Below are 21,324 nucleotides of genomic sequence, written 5' to 3' on the forward strand. Positions count from 1 at the left end.
GTACATGAGGACAGACTGGTGATAGCAAGTGAGGTTCACAGCACAGACTGAGGACGGAAGGGTACAACTGAGCTTTAGTGTTGACATAGTGCTAATTAACCATTTCTTTGAATGAACTCGCAGGTAAACTGTATGTCTAGAGTTCTCAGATAGTTGCTAGGATAAAGTTCCCTTTTAGTGAAGCTTCAAAAGAGAATGCAGACTGACTGAAAGCACTTTTTCTCGGTGGGATAATTCGTTCCTGTTTTGCTGCGTCTCTTGTGAACTGATCCTGATGTGGAGACGTCAGACCATTTCTAATGTTGTACTTAAGACAGCATCTACATATTTAATCATGTTTTTGCAACTCAGCAAGTTACATTTTTTAATACTGGCAAATGATGAAAAGGCACTGATTTCTTTGATTTTAAGTGTTTGTTACAACTTGCAGCCAAGATGGCGGCAGGTAGAGCAGGTACAGTCATAGCTCACTTGCTGTTTAACTTTTTAAACCTGTTAAAATCAATTCAGCATTGAAACCTGTTGACAACATGACTCCTGAACGTTTGTCATTGTGGAAACATTGATCAAGCCCATCATCTTTTACTGGACTCTAATTTTGACTTCCTTGAGATTTGGGCTTCACGTAAAACATCCCATCAGAAGCATAGCAGCAAAAGAGGAGCGACAGAGTGGGCTCAAGGGGAGGCTTTTATGTGAAAGATAGTATCCAATGAAATGAAGTCTATTTGCCAAACTGTTAGGAATCGGAATGTGTTGGTCTAAATATCATTTTATCACCAGAAATGTCTTTTGTTTCTATTGTAATTTATCGTCCTCCCTCCTATGATAGTAGCTTCTATGACAAATTAGAGAAATTAATCAGGTGGAATCAAAGCTTGACAGACCTGTGGTGCCCAGTCCCAGTTGCTGTGATTGGACATCCATCGGTCCATCGGTGATCTCACAAGAAGTGGACGTAACTTCAAAGATGGTCTCTTTGGAGTGATCAAGGCTGTTTCCATGTATGAAACCAATAATACTCATGTCATTGTCTGAATGTCCTCCAATGTCATGTTTTTTTTCCATCACACAGCTATCTGCCACCTCCACGTCCCGAGCGGCCTTCCTGCAGTGCCTTCGTTGGGGGATTTGGCGCCCCTTCCAGGAGCCGGCTGACTGGAGGGGAGAAGAGACACAGCTTGTTCTGCAAGGAGGTGCAACGCCAAACCCTCACGGAGTCATGGTCTACAGCACAGAGATGTCTGCCAAAACTCAGAGCCCTGCGCCGCTCTCAGCTCCAGGCACAGCTCAGGTAACACAACAGCACAGATAAACGTCTTTTCCAAAAGGAACAAAATGTAAAGAATGAGTTGAAAGGTGTTAAGACGAGGTGACGACTTCAGATGCTTACTGGAAGACAAAGGCTTTCACGCTGTCTCAGTTGTTTTTGGCATAATGTGGTATGAAGGATGCGAATATTGTTGGAACTTTTCACACCTTAGCAGTGAACCTTTGCTCAGTTTAGGTATTTTAAAATAATTACACATCACTGTCTTCCCATCCTGAATCTGAGCTGTTTCATTCTCAAAATTTTTTTGTGTTACTGCAATGTCTGAAACTTTCTCCTCTCAAAGGATACGATCACATTTCGGCTGTCATCCAGTCTGGAGAAGAAGGCGTCCAGCCCAAAGGCCTCTCTGAGGACGAAGCAGGAGGGTGTGTCACGCCTGAGAAGATCACCTTCATCACCTTCACAGGGTAAATCATCGTGTTCACCCATAATGGCTTTTTAAACACATATTAATTACTTGCAGAGGAATAGGAACAAGGTGATACAAAGAGTTTTCCTCCAAGAAGCATTTCAGACGCTCTTTGCTGCTCACAGCCAGATTTTTGTTTTCTCTGTGACAAAGGTTTGTTTACTGGACTGCAGAGTGTGTGGTCTGTTACTGCAAATTGTTTTGTAGGTACACCTCAAGCGTGCAGCAACACCCAGGTGTAATCATCCAAAGTTCTAAGCATCAAACTAGCCTGTCCTCTGCATATAATGCAGCCCCCACCTCTGCAGCGTTATCTCAATTGCACCACCTGCTCTCTGCATGATTAGCACTCTTCATCATTGGGGTCTGAGGGGAACGAAGGGATAAACTCAGAGTGCTAGGAGAAGACTTTGGCTGTCCATTAGGGCCTCTTGATCTCGAACAAGCCTTATTTTTTGCATCCTCATGCTTATGTCTGCTCGACGAGGGGAACTTTGGTCTGAACATAGACAACAACAAGCACACACATCCAGTATTTTCACTCTTTGGATTCTCACTAAATCCTTTCAAGGTAAAGAGTAAGACTGATATTTTTAGTGTTTTTATTTTTAGTCAGTGACTGCGAGTAGTCATCCAGTCTCTCTATCAAAGGAAACTAATGGATTTTTACAACAAACAGCTCCATTTCATTTTCTCCTTCATGAACTGTTCATCTGACTGTTCATGTTGGCATCCATTCAAGTGTCCTACCCCCATGCAACATTTTGGTTACAGACATATTGTATATGTTTGAATGTTAAACACAAATATATTTAGGGCTAATTAGCTTAATATTGTTTAATATTGTCACCTTCTTACAAATGTTATTTTATGAGTCTATATCAGTGTGAACAGACTCTTAAACATGGAAAATCCATAATGGTCACTAGATACTGAAATGCAAAATGCTCTCAGAAGACATGTCTATGAAGTCTACCAGACAAGCTTAGTGATCTTCCAACAGTTCAGGAGTTACCTCCTGTAGTCCAGCCAGTGTGCTGCTCCAGGGAATGGCCAGCCTGGGATCCAAGTCGTTTGATGGTGGATGCCAGATTAGCCAGGATGGAGCTGGAGAATGATCTGACTGTAAGATATGAATAACTTTTTGGCTTGTTACCAAAAAGCACAAGCTACTCAATGATCACCCTCAGGATGGTCTGTGCATCTTCCACTGGAGAGGAAGGAGGTTCTGAATTCAGTCATATTCTTGAATGCTTCGGTCGGCCAGATGTGGCCCGCGGGCCACCAGTTGAAGATCATGCCACCAACAAGTCAAAGTTTTCTTTTATCCAGTGAAATAATTGATATACCGGTGCAACATTTTGTACAGACATTCATTGTTCCCAGAGGATGAATCCGACTGACTTTGGGGATCCCCTGATTTTTCCTGTTGTGCCACCGTGAGGTTGACTGCGTGAAATGTGGCACACTTGAAGTGCTTTAACAAAGCACTTCAAGCACAATTTGCACGTATTCTCAGATAAAGTTTTAATATAATAAATGTAGTACTAGCAAATATTTTTTCCAGTTTGAGCATGGAGAGCTGTATTTTTCAGATATGAGAGCGTTTTGTGTTTTGCTCATCCAGCTACTGTCATAAGTCTGCTTCGTCTCAGACTCCAAACCTCCATGAACCTTTTTTGTTATTGTGCAGGAAAATCCGCAATTCTCTAAAAATACCCTCTCAGGCTCAATTACGTGACTCCCAGCGGCAATGACATACTGTTTTCCCTTCTAACTGAGATCATCGCAGCAGAGTGGCTTCAGCATTGCATTTGAAAAACAGTTTTGTAGCATCGCACATCAGCCACTCGTGTCACCAGGCACATTGGCTGCTCATTGCTTATGATGTGCAGTGGTTAAGACTGTGAAAATAAGCCTGAAACAAGTCCCTGTTTTTTTTTTTTAATTCTCCCTTCAGAGTTTTAAAGGGGTTATAAGTGTATGCTGCTGAATTTCTCCAACAGAAGCTTTTTTTTACTGCGTCGTTCCCTATTAAGCGTGACCGTTCCGCGATATCCCTCCAAAAATAACTCCTGAACCCGGAGCTTTAAAGAGGCCTCCCACTGAAACAAAGTTCTGATTAAATATTCCACATCCCGCACACAGCCAAAGATAAATGATGTGCCACTCTCTGCATCTCTTATTGAAGCCCAAACTGCTGATTTGCTCTGTGTCTGTCTGTGAATTGATTAAAAGTGCAGTAAACACTACACACAGCCACTCAATCCTGGTGACAGCACAAAGAACTTGAGTGGACCCTGGCTGTATACTCAATGATTTCCCTACTAATGATGCTGTTAACTTATCTTGGGAGTGAAGAATAGTGTTGATCAGGGCCTACTTCATGGATGTGTAGAGAAGGCTTTTGGCAAAGTCTATTAATGACATTTTAATCAGCGCTCAAGTGTCCTCAGAGGATCGCCCATGAAGCCCGAATGATTCTGGCTAGTGTTCAGAGGAGAATGATATCATGAATCTCTGTCCTTCTTTGATTTCAGCGCCTTAATCATCCCTGACTTTGCTTTTCCCAGAGTGTGTGTGTGTGTACGTGCGGGTGCACGGACATGCCTGTAAGTGTGCTGGTAGATGGCAGATCGCTTATTTAGACCCACATGAAATTCACGGCCAGTCTGAAATATGTAATTCACATCTGTGATGCATGTTTGATGAATTTGCTGTGTTTCACAACATCTGAATGTGTTAGAAAGAAACAAGACAGTTTGCCAATCTGATGTTTTGAGAATGAACCACTAAGTTATTCATAATGGACATGGACTTGACTTCCAGTTAGACTGGTGGAAATTCTCGTCCGTACATTTTCACGAATCTGTAATTCAGCTGAACCCGCGTTGTTTACATGACCATCGCTCTGGCGGTGAGCTGAGGGAGTGAAATGGGGCTGATCTTGCTGTTTTTCCTCAGATGTTTATTAATGAATTTTAATGATGCATCATACTGTTTCTGTGTATTTAAATGTACTCTTCCTCAATCCCTGGTGCGTGGCGCACATATAGGTGCTTGAATCTTCCTCTCAAACAGCTGCTCGACTGTCAAGAAGGCCTCTCATTGATCACGAGTAAATGGCCAATTGCACGCCAGTCCGGCTAATGAGGTGCAGCACATTTGCCACCGGCTCGGGACGTAAAACAGTGAGGAAACGGAAAGCTTTAAAAACAAAATGGCTGCCGGGGGGTTGGTGCCAGAGTACATTTGTGACAAAGAGCCAGCCAGTCCTGCACCGTGTCCACTCTATGTGCATGTAGTCTGAACAGATGGGAGATACAGTAAGACACCCCAGGCAACTGAAGCAATTTCCAAAAGGCCAGTCAAGCCCAGCGCAGAGTGAGAAAGAGTGGGAGACGAGGACAAAGAGATGCTGGAAAGACTCTCATTTCAGCATTACCATGGCTACCAACCAAAAACCTCAGGAAGTATTGTTGGACTTTAAACTCAGTGTGACGTCTGAATCGAACTGTGCCTTCTGATGTGTGTCAAATTGGACAGATTTGTTACGAAGTAGTTCTGGTGCCACCGTCGTCTGTGTAGTTATTTACTCGATTCAGAACACGTTGTTACAGTTTATTCTTTGTACCTCAGAATGACAGCTGACTGAAAATATAAGAAATAAGAAAGCAATCAAGACAAGATGACGTTTTACTGTCAACTTCCATTCTCTCTCACCGCTAATATTCCCCTGAATGTCTCCCACACTATAAAAATAACAACTGCCAGGCCGAGCGCTACATCCAGTGTTAATTGAGCTTGTGGAGTTGTTGCACACGTCCTTGTGAATACATGAACAATAAGTGATAAGCTTTACACTTACTTTATACTGTCACTGTGTACACTGTACAAAGTGGAGTAATTTTTTTTGTTTTGCTTGTGTTTTATTTTAGGTCAGAAATATATTTCACCAGCTTCTCCACCCGAGTCTCCTCAAGGCCCCGGGGTAAGACACCTTGTCACCTACTCAAATGAACAGGCGCTGCACGCATTTTAGCTGCTTTTTGTACTCACATTTCTCTCACAGGTAATAAAATCCTGCTGTCAGTAAGTCAGCAGAACAAGCTGACGATACAACATTTGACATATTTTAATCTTTATGAAGTTATTATGGTGAAAAATCAATTTTCTGTTTGCACATCCCGCCGATAACATCCTCATTCATTTGTTGTGTTTCTGTTCACTTAATAATGCAGCAGTCCCTCTCTTTTGCTCTGTTTTGGTCTCCATCAATTCCCCTTGAGCTGCTAACTGTCCAACCCTCCTCTCCAGCCAGTTGCTAACTTTGTATGCCTGTTGTTTTGAGCTTGGCGGGTAGCATACATTTGGTTTATCAAAGCTTTTTAGCTGAAAACAGCTGGAAACAAGGTTGATGGTAATAGAGTTTATGGGCCAGAAAACCAAACAATGAGCTGAAAGAGGTCAAATGTGATGTAGAGCTTTATGTAAAAACACGTTTCATATAATTTAAATACTTCAGTAAATGTTTTATTGTCAGACATTTGTTAGTGCTTTGATAACTTTTGAAGGGTATTTGGCTTTTTATCCATAATAAAATGACTGGATTAAGTGATAAAAAGCTTAATTTACTGATAAATTGCAACTTTTATGCTCGCAAAAGCAAGAATCGTATTTCACTTGATGAATAGAGCTACATTTGATCCTTTCAGTGCAGTTCTGTAGAAATAATGTATTCAGTGCAGATCCAGATACGCATTAGGCTCTCTGTACATGATGTGGTAAAGCTGCAAATGACTCACCTTATGTTCAGGTGTAAATTAAAAATGCGTATGCTTTACAGTGTAAAGTAGGTACCTGAAAAATGTTCCACTGTTAAATTTCACACCATAGGCTTAGTCTCTAAGTGCTTGTCTGTGCTATTGAAAGCTATTGAGCTGCTACGTAGAGCAACAGGAACAGAGAAAAATCACACATGCTCCATGTTCTGCACACTGAAAGTAGATTTTTTTGTTCACAACCTCGTCCTGAAACATATGTTTTCTTCCGCTTTACCTCCGAGTCAAGAAACATTATTAAAATAACTTCAGTGTTCATGTGCTATCTAGCTCTTGTCCGTACTTGTCAAAGAAAAACCATATAAATGGATTCCAGTTCTCAGCCGGCCTGGAGTGATTCCTGGCTGGATGACAGAATCAGGAAGCCCCTCTAGCACTTCCCTCTGCGTGGATACAGCGCCCCTTCCATGCTCTCCAGACAAAGATCATAAATCTTGACTAACCCACAGTCGTGCTGCATCTGGTCTGCCGACATAAATTGCAGGTGAAGCCCATAAATGAAAAGAAAATATATCAGGAAAAATGCATGTGTGTCCCAGATCTCACCAACAATGTGATGAGGATGCATTAAATGTAATGCTTTTTGTCTTAAACTCTTTTGACTCACCTGTACGAGATTTCAGAAAGATTGGGTCTATCAAAATATCCTGCAGCCAGAGTTACTGAATATGTATGAAGCTGGCTGCGAAAAAGAAAAATGGATGTGTGCGTGGGCGTGTGTCTGTTCAAAATGTTATTCTTGGTGAAAGACTTCACAATATCTGTGTGTGTCAATCATGAAACATTGAAATCACCACAGAAATCTGGGAACTAAAAGTATTCCTGATGATGAAAATCATGCATAGATGCATCAAATCAGATGAAATGTCACATTAGCGTCAGTGTATATTAGAGGCTTCCCACAGGCACTGATACACTGATCAATCCTACAATAACACATTCAGCTGCATCATAATCATCCATCCATCATATATGAGGTGGGCGACGACGACTGACTCATATCCTATCTTAGTAAGATACCGCGCATCGACCGTATGAAACTTATACCGATAGTGTGTGTTTCTGTGTGTGTATTTTGTGTATCCCTTCATCCTGGCTGAGCTAAGCTACTGGGCGTTACCATCTACCCTCAGCCTGAGTGGAAGTGCCAGTAGAGACTGGGAGTTGTGATGGATGCTACTTTCTCTCAGGATGAGGCCAGGGAGACACACACACACACACACACACACACACACACACACACACACACACACACACACACACTAACGCAGTGCCACAGAGCGGAGGAGGAGGAGAGATCAGCTCTGTTTCAGTGTTAACTCTGTGGGCCAAAATGAGCCACAGTCTGTATTGTCGACTCATTTTAAATTGAACCAACAGAGGCTGGGAGCTATGGGAGTGCTGCACCCATGAACTCTGCAAATCGACCCTCATTTTGATTAAGCAGCGAGGGTGGTGGAAGCCTGCAAGTGGGCAGCTCCCCGTGGGTAACGAGAGACAACTGTGGTCATACTGGGCAGCTCTTAGGGGAGGACGCTGGAAGACGGTGGGGCTTAAACTGGATATATCGCTCCGCTTGTAGAGTCTTTTTTCTACTCTTAATTCAAAAACATCTGGTCTACCAAACAGGCACAATTAATTTGAGGAAAATATGTCACTTCTACCATGTGTTTTTATTTGAATATCCTTAATTATCCTCGGAGTAGTTCCACAGCAAATTAGCCGATGCTTCTGTAATTTTTTCAAAGGTTTAAGGGTTAAGGTTCAACCACATTTTCCCAAAAAGGGCAATTAGCTTTACAACAAAGGTGAAGCATGCATTGTAGGACAGATAAAAACATTTCTGATGTGCTCGTTTTTAAAGCAAGAGTATATAAATAATGCCAGAACAAGGGGAGACTGTCGCATAATAACACATTCAAAGACATCATCATCATTAGGAAACCTTACTGAGAGCAAGTGGAATGGAACCATAGGCAGAAAATGAAGTATGCAAACGGACTCTGCGTTATTTTCACAGCAGTTCATATTTAAAGTTTGCTAACATTAGCCGCAGCAAGCTTGTGATCATATCAGACCAATTAAGGCTGCAGGTACAACACTGAGCAAGGGTGCATTTCATGAAGTTCCTTTTACTTCATGGTTTAATCTTGCTTTTAAATTGCTCTCAGTAATATTTTTGGGATGACTATCATTTAATCTTGTAAGTAACTGACTGTAAGGACTTAACTAGCCTCTGGTAGCTCAGTGTTTTGGCTTTCTAGCCTGCAAACACCCTTTTTATCCATCTGGTGTCCCGCCACAGGAGGCAGCTGGTTAGTTAGCTGGTGAAGTATCCAGCAGCTACAGGCCAGATATTTTCCTCAGGAGTCGGTGGAGTCCAAAACAAAGCCAAAAAGAGAATGAATATTTGGCTTACTTTCATTGGATATGAGGAAACACAACCACAATCGAATGCTCCACGTCTGCTGAACGTGTAAATAGACAAAGGTTAAACCATGTTACAATGATGTTGTGATTTAAGCTTTTTGTGCTGCTCCCAAGTGGCCAAACTAAAGCGGCTGTAAGTTTACTTCAAATGTCTTATACATTCTCCTTTACATACGTATTCATGTAAATAAAGGGGTGAAAGAGCAGTCATTCGTGCCCCGGCTGCTCGACGTAGATATGTATCTGATGGCCATCCAGGATTCTGCATAAAGAAAAGAAACAGAAAACACTGTGTGAAGCTATGCCACTGCTGTTGGCAGTCGCCCTGTAATCCATCACGACTCGTGTTGCTGCAAAATTCACAGTCTCTGTGTCTCTCCCTATCTCTCTGTCGCCTACCCTTTCAAAGATACTGTTATAAAAATACACCCATTTCAATCTGAAAGTGATTTTGCCTGTTCAACAAAATTTTTCTTTCCTCTTCAACACGACTGTCGAGTGCTGATTAATCAATGGCACCCTTCTCCGAAATGGCTCTGTAAACAAGCCGTATGCTCCCGCTCTGTCTGTAGGCATTGTTGGAGCTGACAACTTGCTCTTGCTCGCATAAATTATTGATCCTTGACACTCTGTGTTTGCTTTCGTGCAGAATGCTAAGGATCCTGTGGTATTTATAGCCAGCATTTGGGGAGGCAGCTGAGTTTGTTTGCCTGGGTTGATGATGATTTCTTGCATTGGGCTGCGGCCATGTTTCAGGGTCACGCTCTTGTTCTGTTGACCCAGGTGGTCTTGTAGTCCATGGGCTAGAGGTGAGGCCATGTTTCAGTTTGTTGCTGGCAAAGGGCTGTTTGGCAGCTGGTAGCAGCTCAGTCAGACCTAATTTCTCCAGATCTCCTTCACACAGTGATCGTTAGTGCCTTGCCCTTGTATAAACTGTCTTCCACATTTCAGAGCGATGTTATCGTGCGACTCTGTTTAGCACTCCAGCCTGCATCTTTCTGCTTAAACACAGGAAAGTTAAGGGGTAAATGTAATTCTAAACATGTAGTTGAAACTGATTTTCATGCTTCGACGTAAACTATGTGACGCATCGATGTGAGCTGCGTAAAGTTTGATTTTTGTGTTAAGCAAAGCACAAAGAGTTTTCGCTGAAATTACAATGGATTTCTGTTAATGTTGGTGTTTTTCTCGGGATAATCACACCTCAGACGGCACAGCTCAAACTCTTACCGCGGTCCTCATGATTACTGCAGTTTCAGCAGAGTTATATCAGCGCGGCGGCTTTGTAGTCTGGTTTTGGAAAATCTGAATGGAAACTATAATATTGTATTTGAAGGCTGCCTGATCTTCACTGGTTTTATCTGGTTAATATGCTCTCTGCATGCCGGTGTCATTGAGGAAAAAACTTTGATGTGTAGAGAAAATCGAGCGTGGGCTGTGTCTTTTCGCTGTTCAAAAAAGACCAGATGATTTGTGATTTGCTTGGTGCAAAACATATCTTCCCATATTTAATAGTGTCTTCATGGAAAAAAACAAACAATTCAAGCCACAACCACAGTACTGTCCTTGTTAAGCATTGTTTAGGCTCGTTCAATGAGGTTTTTGTTACAGTAAACTCAATTTCGGGTCCAGCAGCACTTATGTTCAACTTCCTAAAACCTGCTGATACCTTAAAAATGTTTAGATCAATGATTGTCGTGTTTTTAATATCTCTGTTTGCTCCATTTTTCAATCTGTTTTCAGTCTTTCTTGTCATCAGTAGAGATCCATCTCACTCTTCCTCACGTCTTTCTCGCAGTATTTCCCTCGGTCCTGCACATCCTGGCTTTTTATGTTCATTTGTCACGCTCACACATGCGGTTATCACTCACCATTACTCACATCAAACCCCCATTGTTCTCACTGTGCCTTGGTACTCCCCTTCCTCTAATGTTTTCCTCTTTTGTGTGCCCAAGTCCTCCACCCTTTGTTCTCAGTATTTCATTCCGGTAATCTGTCCATCTCTTTCGCTGGATCTCCCTCTGCATCCTCCTCTCTTTTGAACCACACCTGCCACTCACTTTCTTTCTTTGAGCCACATGATGAGCTTAACCCTGTGGTCTCTCCCCTCACATACACACATACTGAATGTCAGGAAACAGCCAAATGAACGTTCAGGAGACTCCTTGTCACACACACAAACACACATTTAAACACACCTCACACACGGAAAGGAGAGGAGTGAGGTTTACGCATACTGTACATGTGGACAGATATAATGCCTCAGACACATTCACACATACACAAACACACATGCAGATCCCATGAAGCCAGAATGTGAACAGATGATCTGCTTGGCTGTCAGGGCAAACAGACTGAGTTCAGAACATTGGCAGGCACGGCGATGCCACTACTAATTGCCTTTCTGTGCGTATTCTCTGGTGTGTGTGTGTGTGTGTGTGTGTGTGTGTGTGTGTGTGTGTGTGTGTGTGTGTGTGTGTGTGTGTGTGTGTGTGTGTATGCATGCATGCGTGTGTGTGTGTATGCATGCATGCATGTGTGTATGTGTGTGTGTGTGTAAGACAGAGAGAGATCAGCACATGCAGAGTGAGTGTGGTGTCTTTCACACACTACGTATGCAGGACGTGGTGACTCAACGTGAGGTGTGTGTGTGTGTGTGTGTGTGTGTGTGTGTGTGTGTGTGTGTGTGTGTGTGTGTGTGTGTGTGTGTGTGTGTGTGTGTGTGTGTGTGTGTGCTTGCATATAAAGTGTGATGGCTTAGAAATACTGGCGGGGACTGACTTGTGACAGCCTACTGGTCTTGACATTTTAGGACATTTTGAATTGTGAGGACATTTTGACCAGTCCTAACAGCCAAAACAGCTCATTTTAGGATTACGCCTACACCTACAGTAACATCGTATTTGCGAGTGAGCAAACTGTGGAGTGGCCCGCAGTTTCAAATGAAGATATCCACTCTGAAACCTTGTGTAAGTTAGTCAAACCAATTTGCTTTCAGATCTCTGTTCCAAAGACATTCTTGTCAGTATTTAAACTACAAAGAGAAAGACTTTAAAGGTGATTGTAAAAAGTTGTTGAAGGCAGACATCTGCTGTGTTCAGCTTGAATTCAGTTTGTCAAGATGAATTCCATTCCAGCCCAATAACACACGATATTCTTTGTCTTGTAATCCCATGGGAGAAAGGCCAGATGTTTGGCATGAAGCAGATTTAAAACTAAACGTAGCTGTTCAAGGCAGAAAAAGATATTTTGGACACATAACACAAACAAACGTTTTTGATAAGGATTTTTGTGAATTTGGTTAATTGAATTGTGACCAATAGCAGTTCTAATAAGAACATCCCTTCGGTTGGGGGGCACCCAGTGGAAACTAAGCAAAAACACAGAGAGCATGCAAACTCAGCACAGGAAGGCTCCAGTCAAAGCTAGTGTGGTCAGAAACTAAGACCTTCTTTCTTTTAGGTCATAGTAGCATTGTATTTTATGGCGTAGGGCAGCAGTGTTTGTTGTACTTCGTGTTCTTACCTCAGCTTTCCCTGCACGGTGACCCAACTTGCCAATTGAGGGGAAGCTACTTTTGCGGTCAGCCTAACCTCCTCAACCTCACTGACCTGCCGATGGTTCAGTCATTACGAACGCCGGCTGTGCAGCCGAACATTGCTCAAACCCACAAAACTTTTTAATTCTGGTGAAGAGCCCAACATTTCCAAGCACAAACCAAACTGTCAGGGTGAATTTTGGGGAAATGTGCATAAAATGACTCCCAAGACATCTAGAATATTTCTATTTGATGGACTGGTGCAGTCATCAAAAACGTGGAGTCCTCTGTTTAAGTATTTCACTCAGAGTAAACATCATATATCTTCAATGGAGATTTGGAACAAGCTGATACAGAATATACATGATGCTGCCAGACGGCGTGGAATAAGATGAGTTTTCCAACTTAAAAACTACTTTAGGATAAATTCAAGGGGTTCTAGGGTCACAAGATTATGAATTGGCTTGTGTCTGTGATCAAGGTTAGGATAAACATGTAGATATAGAATAGAATAGATAAAAGTTGCCCGTTGCATTTTCACAGCTATCTGTGTTGCTGTGGAACTGGTTGATACTTGTTGCTATGATACCACTCTACCCATTGCCAGTAAACAACATATTAAAGTTACCTCAGCTGGAGGCAAGTGGTATCTCTCTTTCTTCAGCTCAGGGAAACAGTTCCTCATGCTCGTGGTCCATGACGAGGTGCGTGACGTGTGTCACAGAAGCACATAGAGTCTGCATGCTGTGATTGCATCCTTCTTTTCTCTGATATGGATGAAGAGATTTGGAGTGACCGGGAACGTTTGTTTGATCCCTTTTAATGTCCACTCAAATTCATGTAAATCAGTGTAATGTCTTCACAAGCATAGCAGAGTCAGAGTCAGAGTGCATGTGTGTCTAAGAGATCAATGGGTAAGTGAACATCTCTTTTACTGCTCAATAGGGTTCGATACAGTATCTTTATTGTCTCACAGAGAGCCGTTTGTTTTGACCAGAACAGATTCGATAACACTCACCAACAGACTCTTAGATGAGAACCAACTGAAAGACGCATTCAGATTATTGAGGAATACTGGCCACAAGAAAGTCAATGATGCTGTTTTTAACATTGTAGCTTCGTTTCTCTTTTACTTAACAAGATAAACTCTGGTTAGGCTGAATTTAGAGTAATCAAACTATTCTGTCTCTTCTACTGCTGATTAACACCTAACTCCTTACAGATCCTGCCACGCTTGTTAATTATCTACTGCACTGGAAGCAGTGTGCTGGAAGGTGGAGTAATCTTACCCTGATTTTCTGTTGAGGGCAAGTGGAGTGTCCATGCTGCTCAGCTGTTTTTGAATCATACGAATACAAGTCCACCGTCTGTAATGATGCATATCTGCCACCCTTGTTATGACTGTTAAGAAAACTGCATGGAGCTCTCAAACTAGTAGCTACATCCTCCTTTGTTTCCAGTCCTCCGAAGCAAAAAGGGAGCAGACAGACAGTGTTGAACTTGACCTGCTTGGGGGTGACAGTGCTGAAAGATCGTGGGTGGAGAAGCGGGTGGAGTGAAAAGGGCTTATAAGTGCCAAAGCAGTGTAATGGTCTGTTGTTGTCATCTGAGATGGCACATGTGTCTCTCTGGCGTAAAGTATCGTCCTGAGCCCTGTTGCTCATAATCATAATAATAACAGCGAATCATTTGCATTGTTTCTTTGCAGCTCTCACTGTCTCAGCTGGCAGTTACTTCACGCTCGCCGACTATCAGCCACTCCAGCTCCGTGTTGCCATGGCAACAGTCGTTTCCCTCTCTGCTCCATCCTTCCCCGTTGGCATCGGCCCACCAGCTGTCACATGTCGTAAGATTCCCACCCCCGTACACTCACACACACACACACACACACACACACACACACACACACACACACACACACACGCACACCCACACGTAGCCTTGTACTCACACACATGCACATGCTGAGGAAAATACACAAGCATTAAGCAAAAGGGAGTCGTAGATGCCTTCACACCTAAGGTGCACATTCAAACACAGCAACACACGACATGGTAAGCCACATCCTCAAGGATACACAGACAGTCACTTAATAGAGTTCAAAGATGCACTCACCTTTATAGCTCTCTGCTCCCAATTTCATACACAAACACACACACACACACACACACACACACACACACACACACACACACACACACACACACACACACACACACACACACACCAAACCTCTAAACTGAACTCCTACCCAGCACACTCTTTGTCTTTGGAGCTACTGGAGCTGCTGGAAGTGCTGGAGCTCCTTCTTTTCATCTTTTTAATCAAAAGAAACATTATTCTTTCACTTTTTCTTTTCAAATCTTTTTACACAGGCTGCTTCAATTTTCTTAAGGTATCCCGTCTCATGCGTAATGTTGTTTTTTGCCCTCTGGGAAAATATGTTTAATCTGCCTTGTCCAAGGCCAATTTTAATTATGATTAACCCTGTTTTTCACGATCAGTCGATCTTTTCTGCCTCATCTCCAGAATTCAATTAATGGCCTGTGTGGGGGTCGCAGGAGTAGCATTTAATTGCAGGCCTACATAGGTCAAATACAATTGTTTTAAAAGTATTTTAAAGTTATTTAGTGGACTTTTCTGTGAAGTGCCACACCAGGTCATATCCAGTGTGAACAGTCTTTAGCAAATGCTGTTTCAACCAAGCTCTGTCTTATTGAAACCACGTAGATCCCAGTGAAATAGCATATGGAGGATAAATCTGAGGAAATATTTGACTGGCTCTACTTGCTAACAAGCTGTATGCATCTGAACAAAATCCCATCATTTGAGCCAGGGGACAGCAGAAATGAGGAAGTCAGCCATACCGTGCTGATTTTAAATAGCTCTGAATAATTTCCTGAAATGACACAAGGGCAATCTTTTACCCTCAGTTGTAGGTGTTTGCTGCTGAGAATCAGCAGGCAGAGTCATTCTGCCTTTGAACACCACCTTGTCTTTGCCAATTTAAACCGTGTTCACCCACAGAGATGCATATATTTGGGAATCAGCATGCTGCACAGGAAAGACACACACAATGGAGAAGAAATCATAATTGTCTAATCCTCGGATTAACCCTGAATCTTTTTTCAGCTTATCAAAGTCAATCTGTAGCTTCTCATATGATGTGTACCATGTCTTGATGTAGAAGAAATATCACTACAGGAACACATTGCTAGTGTTTAAGCAGTAAAGAGATTTGTAAACTGTTTCAGTTCATGCACACTCTAAAGCGTTGGATGGAGCTGTAGACTCTGCTAACAGTACAGGTCTGTTTCCCTTCTTCATGCCAGTAGCTTTGCTAGAAATATGTCAGTACTGTATTATGCAACAAATAGCTTTCTCAAATAGATAACGTCCAACGTGTCAGTTACCCTTTTAGGTAAATCTAAAGGTGCAGGCTTGTGGACTGGACCTCGCACTCAACACCTACTGTAGTGGAGTGTCTAAAGTGCTCGCTGTCATCATGCCAAGTCCACGAGGGCACTGGGCTGTGGTGGGGATAAAATACAGTAAATGACAGGACTTAGGGCGTTAATCATTGCTGTGGATGTGACAAATGCAGACACCTTGACCTTTTAGTCAAGTATTTCTGACTGGCTATGCCAAGATGCAGGTACGCTCCTACCCCCAACTCCTCCTGTGAAGTTCTCAGGCCAGGTGGGAGACAAAGTCCCTCCAGTATGTCCTGGGTCTGCCTCAGGTTTTATAGTTTAAACCTTCACAGGGAGGCGTCCTTTATCCTCTACTGGATGCACAAACTTCCTCAAATTTCAATTCAAAGGACCAAAGTTTCTTCCAAATGATTGACCTTGTCCCTCGGGGTGAGCCCAGACCCCCTGCGTTGAAAACTCATTTTGGTTGCTTCTAACTGCAGTCTAATTATTTTGGTCATTACCAAAAGCTCATGACCATCGGCAAGGATTGAAATGTAGAACAGTTAGTAAAATGGGATATTCGCCTTCGTTCTTACCATGACAGTCTGATCCACACCAAGAGTGGACTCTCTGAAAGTCAGCAGAAGGTGTGCTTGAGGCCCCTTGCAGACCTGGTGAATTGTGCAGTCTTTGGACTCAGTTGTCCATGAGCCCACAGGTGCAGGGACATCTGGACATTTGGATTCAGTCTCTAAATACATTTCTCTGAATTTAGTTTTAGTTACGGTAACTATAATTCAATCTTGATAGCTTGTCAAGCATTTAAACAGATAATGTGGAACATTTCATGTATAGAGAGTAAATCATCGCCTCATTCCTTCTTTTGCCTGTGTATATTAAGTTTTCTTTATTCTCATTTGTCATCTTAAGTAGATTGTGAGGCTGTATTAAAGCTGTCCTGATCGTGCAGTCCACCTGCTTGTGCACCTCAGTACTTTGCTCATATTCTAACTAGACAGCAGCAGCTTTAATGGGTTTCTCCCATATTTCATGCTTGAAATCCATATACAGTAGCTTAAGCTATGAGTCATATTGCAGGAATAATCCAGGAACTGTGGATCAGGCTTACTGGAGATAACAATATAATCAGACACACAATACATCTAAAAAAAGGCCAATTCAATTTGGTTTCGAAAGACTGACTAGGTCGTGCTGTGGAGCTGTCAGAACAACTTATCTATTGCATTACACTTCACTATTTCATCTATCTGTAACTATGCTGGCCGTGAAAAGTTTAGAACATCCTGTATTTTAGATGTTTCTTTTTCTTTTTTTTTTAAATTTCAAGCAATATACTCACTATGCTGTGAAATATGGCACAGTTAGAAGTCATTTTAATTAGTGTGCCTAACCCATAGTGTAAAACATGCACATACAGAGCTGTTTATGCCTGCTGATAGTTAATATGTTTGTTTCCATGTATATACCTACTTAATTATCTTCACTATATCTGCAACACAACATTGGTTTCAATTTGGCTCATACATCTGCTGTACAGATCAATTTGGCTCATACAGCACCGGTTGAATTCCAACTATCAGAGAAAGTTTTAGATCTGAAATGTTCTTACTTCTTAGCAGCCATAGATTTGTTGATTTTTCATTATGTAGTGTTGAAATTGCTTGTAGATTTACAAATTATAATACAATTCTTTGTGGTTATTTTAGAATTAACCTTTGAGCTAGTGCACTGGGGGGTTTATAGTGATTCACCAGTTTCTCATTGAGCAGCAAAGTTAATGTATTAGCATGTTCTGTTATGTTAGGATAGCACATTGGTTTTTAGTTGTCTGCATGGCATTTTTTTCCTGTCCCTTTTTATCCCTCATTATGGGTGAGAGGGTAAAGCACTGGACTGTTTTGCTTCACCAACAATTTACCTGACATTATAAACCCAAGAGTGCAGGGAATTCCTCTGCAGACTATTAGTGCTGAAGCTGCTACCGTTGCCACAAAAGGAAACTGTGACATAACGGTCAATGCTAAACATTGTGTAACAGCAGCACAAGTGAAGAAGAGTCATAAAACAAACTGACTCAGTAGCTCACATTAGCTACCATTGCATGTTGGTCATACCAGATCAAGGAAGGCTGTAGCTACAACACCCCTTAGTGAGGGTGGGTGTGTTTTATTTATTATTCAATGTTTCTTCAGTAAACAAACAAGCGCTGTATTTCCTCTTTCAGTAGCTGCCATTTCCTGGTACGGTTTTATATTTTTATTCTATTTTTCTAAGATCAGGCGACAGTTGCTTGATTGTGCTTGCTTGTTTCCTACTCTGCAGCTGCTCCTGCACAGCGCTGTGTTGGAAATTGAAAAACACTGTCAACATTAAAGTCGTGGATAAGTATGATGCATTACTGTATATCCCTCGTCCACTGGCTCCCATTAGTTTTTCAGTTATGATACTGTGCGTTTCTGTGACATTCTCTTTGCGTACAGAATTCATTGTGTATGCCTCCATTTGTCCTTGTCCGTAACCTGAAAACAACTGGCCATGAAAAGTAGTTATTCACATGCCATCACGCAGCATAGGCTTCATGGCTGCAGCTTCAGATACAGTACAAAGCCATTACTTTGAGCCTTTTGAACATGCTAAGGCTTTTACACCATGCCTTTGCATCCCTTAAGGTTATTATGTTGCAGGCTGTTTGATCAGAGGGAGAACATGGATGTGTATGTTGCAGCATGACTTTGGTCGAGGTTATTACCAGCCCGTTTGATGGAGAGCCCAATAACGCACAGCCTTGCATGTCCCCTGATAGGCCAGCTGAACCATGCGCATGTGACAAACATCAGAATAAAAAACACTTGACTGGAAAATGACACCATTAGCACTCCTTCGCTAATTATCTGCGCTAATACCCCTCCAGCTGCGTGTCTGTCAATGACAGTGGAGAGGGAATTAATGTTTGGCCAAAAAAAGAGAAAAAAATCTGAAATGAATTGATCCACAGGCATTATAGTTCCTTTCGCAGTAACTGACATTGTGAGCAAAATGCAAAACAAGGAATAATAGTATTATAAGTAGAATGTCAGTAACTACATTTGAGATTAAACGCAAGTTTGCCTCGAAGTCAGAATAGTAATAACAATAAGTTGGTCACACTTAACTCATCATTAGGATGGCACTTTGGTTAAATTAAAAGTTATCACTGTTTTGCTCTTTCTCATTGCAGGGAGGGACGCTAATGAAAACACACTACCTTCACACATCAAAACAGGAAACACTTTACTTTTATGGCTCATTGGAAGTTTCCTGGAAAGACTTCTGTAATTTTGTACTATTTTGGGGAGAACAGGGATGTCCTTGAAAGCTGCTTTCAGACCAAAGCAAATGTTAATTCAGTCTGAATTTATTATTGAAAGCTTTGTTCTCAGGATATGTTGAACATCTCTGTTTCTCCTATAATTAAAACTAAATTACATCGTAAAATCTTAAGTAATCTGTGAAGTAAAATTAAGTGCTACTGCATAAAATACTTTAAATGTGAAGTCTTTTCGTTTTCAAAGGTTAAGACTGCCGGTATTTTCTTATTGTCAACAAATCCCATGACCAAAACCAACAATGAATTGATCCTACTAAGAAGTATTGTCTATGTAGCCAAAGCCTGATTATTCCCACGTGCCATAAAGCATCCTTGTGGTCCAAAAACTGTTTAAAGCACATCAGGGAACCACACTGTTGAACTGGTTGACATTTCCCTTCAAACAGTGAACTGTAGTTTATTTTGAGTCAAGCCCACATGCACCGTCCTGCTGCCATGAATACTTACTCGTGCTCTGAATGTGAAATCCAAAGCTGAAAGTAGCTGTTTTTGGAAATAGCTGAGCCTTTTTTTAATATATATATATAAATTATATAACTACATAGACCATTTTTAAAGATGTGCATCATCACTAGGAATTATTGGGCTTGGGCCACAGGCAGATGCAGCATTTAAAAGGTTCACTCTTGAATTATTGTTCCTAACTTTAAGGTTTTTTTTCACCTTGCTGGTGCACGATTATTTTAATGATAAATAACATCACAGTAAATGTTTATCTATGTATTTGTTTGTGACATTTTGTTTTACAAAGCTTGGAAAAAATGTTGTGGTCAAGCCCTATGTTGATCTCTTTACAATCTATCCCAGATATTCTGCCCTTCAGGGTCTTGAGAAAGTGCATTGGTACACCTGAACAGTCTCTCTTGGTGATGCATTGTCCTCATGCCAAGTTTATTTATAGGATATTTTTAACAAACAGATGTACCATAGAGGTCTTTGCAGATAACATGGGCGACAAAAACAGATAAAATCCAGTATAGTAAAACAGTAGCAATAGAATAGTTTATCACAAAAGAGTTACATCCAGGAGGAAATCTCAGAATCCAAACCAACATACTGTAAGTAAGGATTTAATAATAGGGGAGACAGCTTGTAGGGACTGATTGCTAAGACGAAGTCACACCTTCTGCCTCAGACGTCTCCCAGTTTTACGCACACTGAAATAAGAATAGAATAGTGTAGCATACAATACTTTCTGAGATTCACACGTCATGCTTCTCTTCTTTCAGTACCAAACATGTCCATTTACAGTCGTTGGTTCTTGGAAAATTGTAATCTAGAAACTTTCCTGCAGCTTTAAACACTGGCTAATAACAATCATATGTGTAATAATAAAATAAAATAAATATAGTAATAGATTATTATTATGAAAACAAGTTGTATGGCACCTTTCACACAGGAAATGCTGCTCAACACACCCATCCCCAGATTATCAAACAGCATGTCTCCCTTTGTTTTAGGGCCTTAGGTAAATTATTGCTTATCCATTTATTTCATTGCCAGAAGACAGTAATGGAGTCTGTGGCTGCAGCATCATTTGTTTCAACACATTCATGCGTCTGAGCAGACCCTCGAGAGGAGAGTATTGGCTAATCTTAGGTTTGCATGTTGATGGACAAAGCTGTAACTTTCCGATGGGCACTCAGAATCAATACAGACATTCACATGGACCAAGGAAAGAAAATCAGAGTAAGCTCTTTATGTCCTCTGTGACGTAGCTACTGTGTATCGAGACATGTAATTGTACTGTAAGTGTGAGGTTGCAGCAGCCAGCGTGTTAGGCTCGCTGGCTCTCTTATTGCCATGTTGCTTTGTTCTAAGCCTCCGTAATACAATTTTACTTTCCGTGCACTTTCCATGTATCCAGCTGCCAATTATGTTCATTGAAATTCTTTTCTGGATTCCTTCCTGTCTGTAAGTGTACTGCACTGCTGTTGTTTCATGTTATTGCACTTGCCTTTCCCCACTC

The 21,324-nt window shown here is 41.6% G+C and overlaps 1 protein-coding gene across 1 annotated transcript in view; it reads left to right on the plus strand.

The window, feature by feature from the left end:
* Positions 1–21,324, plus strand: part of nphp4 (nephronophthisis 4) — a 154,934-nt gene that overhangs the window by 81,516 nt on the left and 52,094 nt on the right. The window contains exons 9-12 of the mRNA XM_070969495.1: positions 1,076–1,294; positions 1,617–1,740; positions 5,681–5,733; positions 14,260–14,397. Of these exons, the coding sequence (XP_070825596.1) occupies positions 1,076–1,294; positions 1,617–1,740; positions 5,681–5,733; positions 14,260–14,397 (534 nt within the window). The remainder of the gene's footprint in view (positions 1–1,075; positions 1,295–1,616; positions 1,741–5,680; positions 5,734–14,259; positions 14,398–21,324) is intronic.

Source organism: Chaetodon trifascialis, chromosome 8 (assembly GCF_039877785.1).
Source record: "Chaetodon trifascialis isolate fChaTrf1 chromosome 8, fChaTrf1.hap1, whole genome shotgun sequence".
NCBI classification, from domain to species: Eukaryota; Metazoa; Chordata; class Actinopteri; order Chaetodontiformes; family Chaetodontidae; genus Chaetodon; species Chaetodon trifascialis.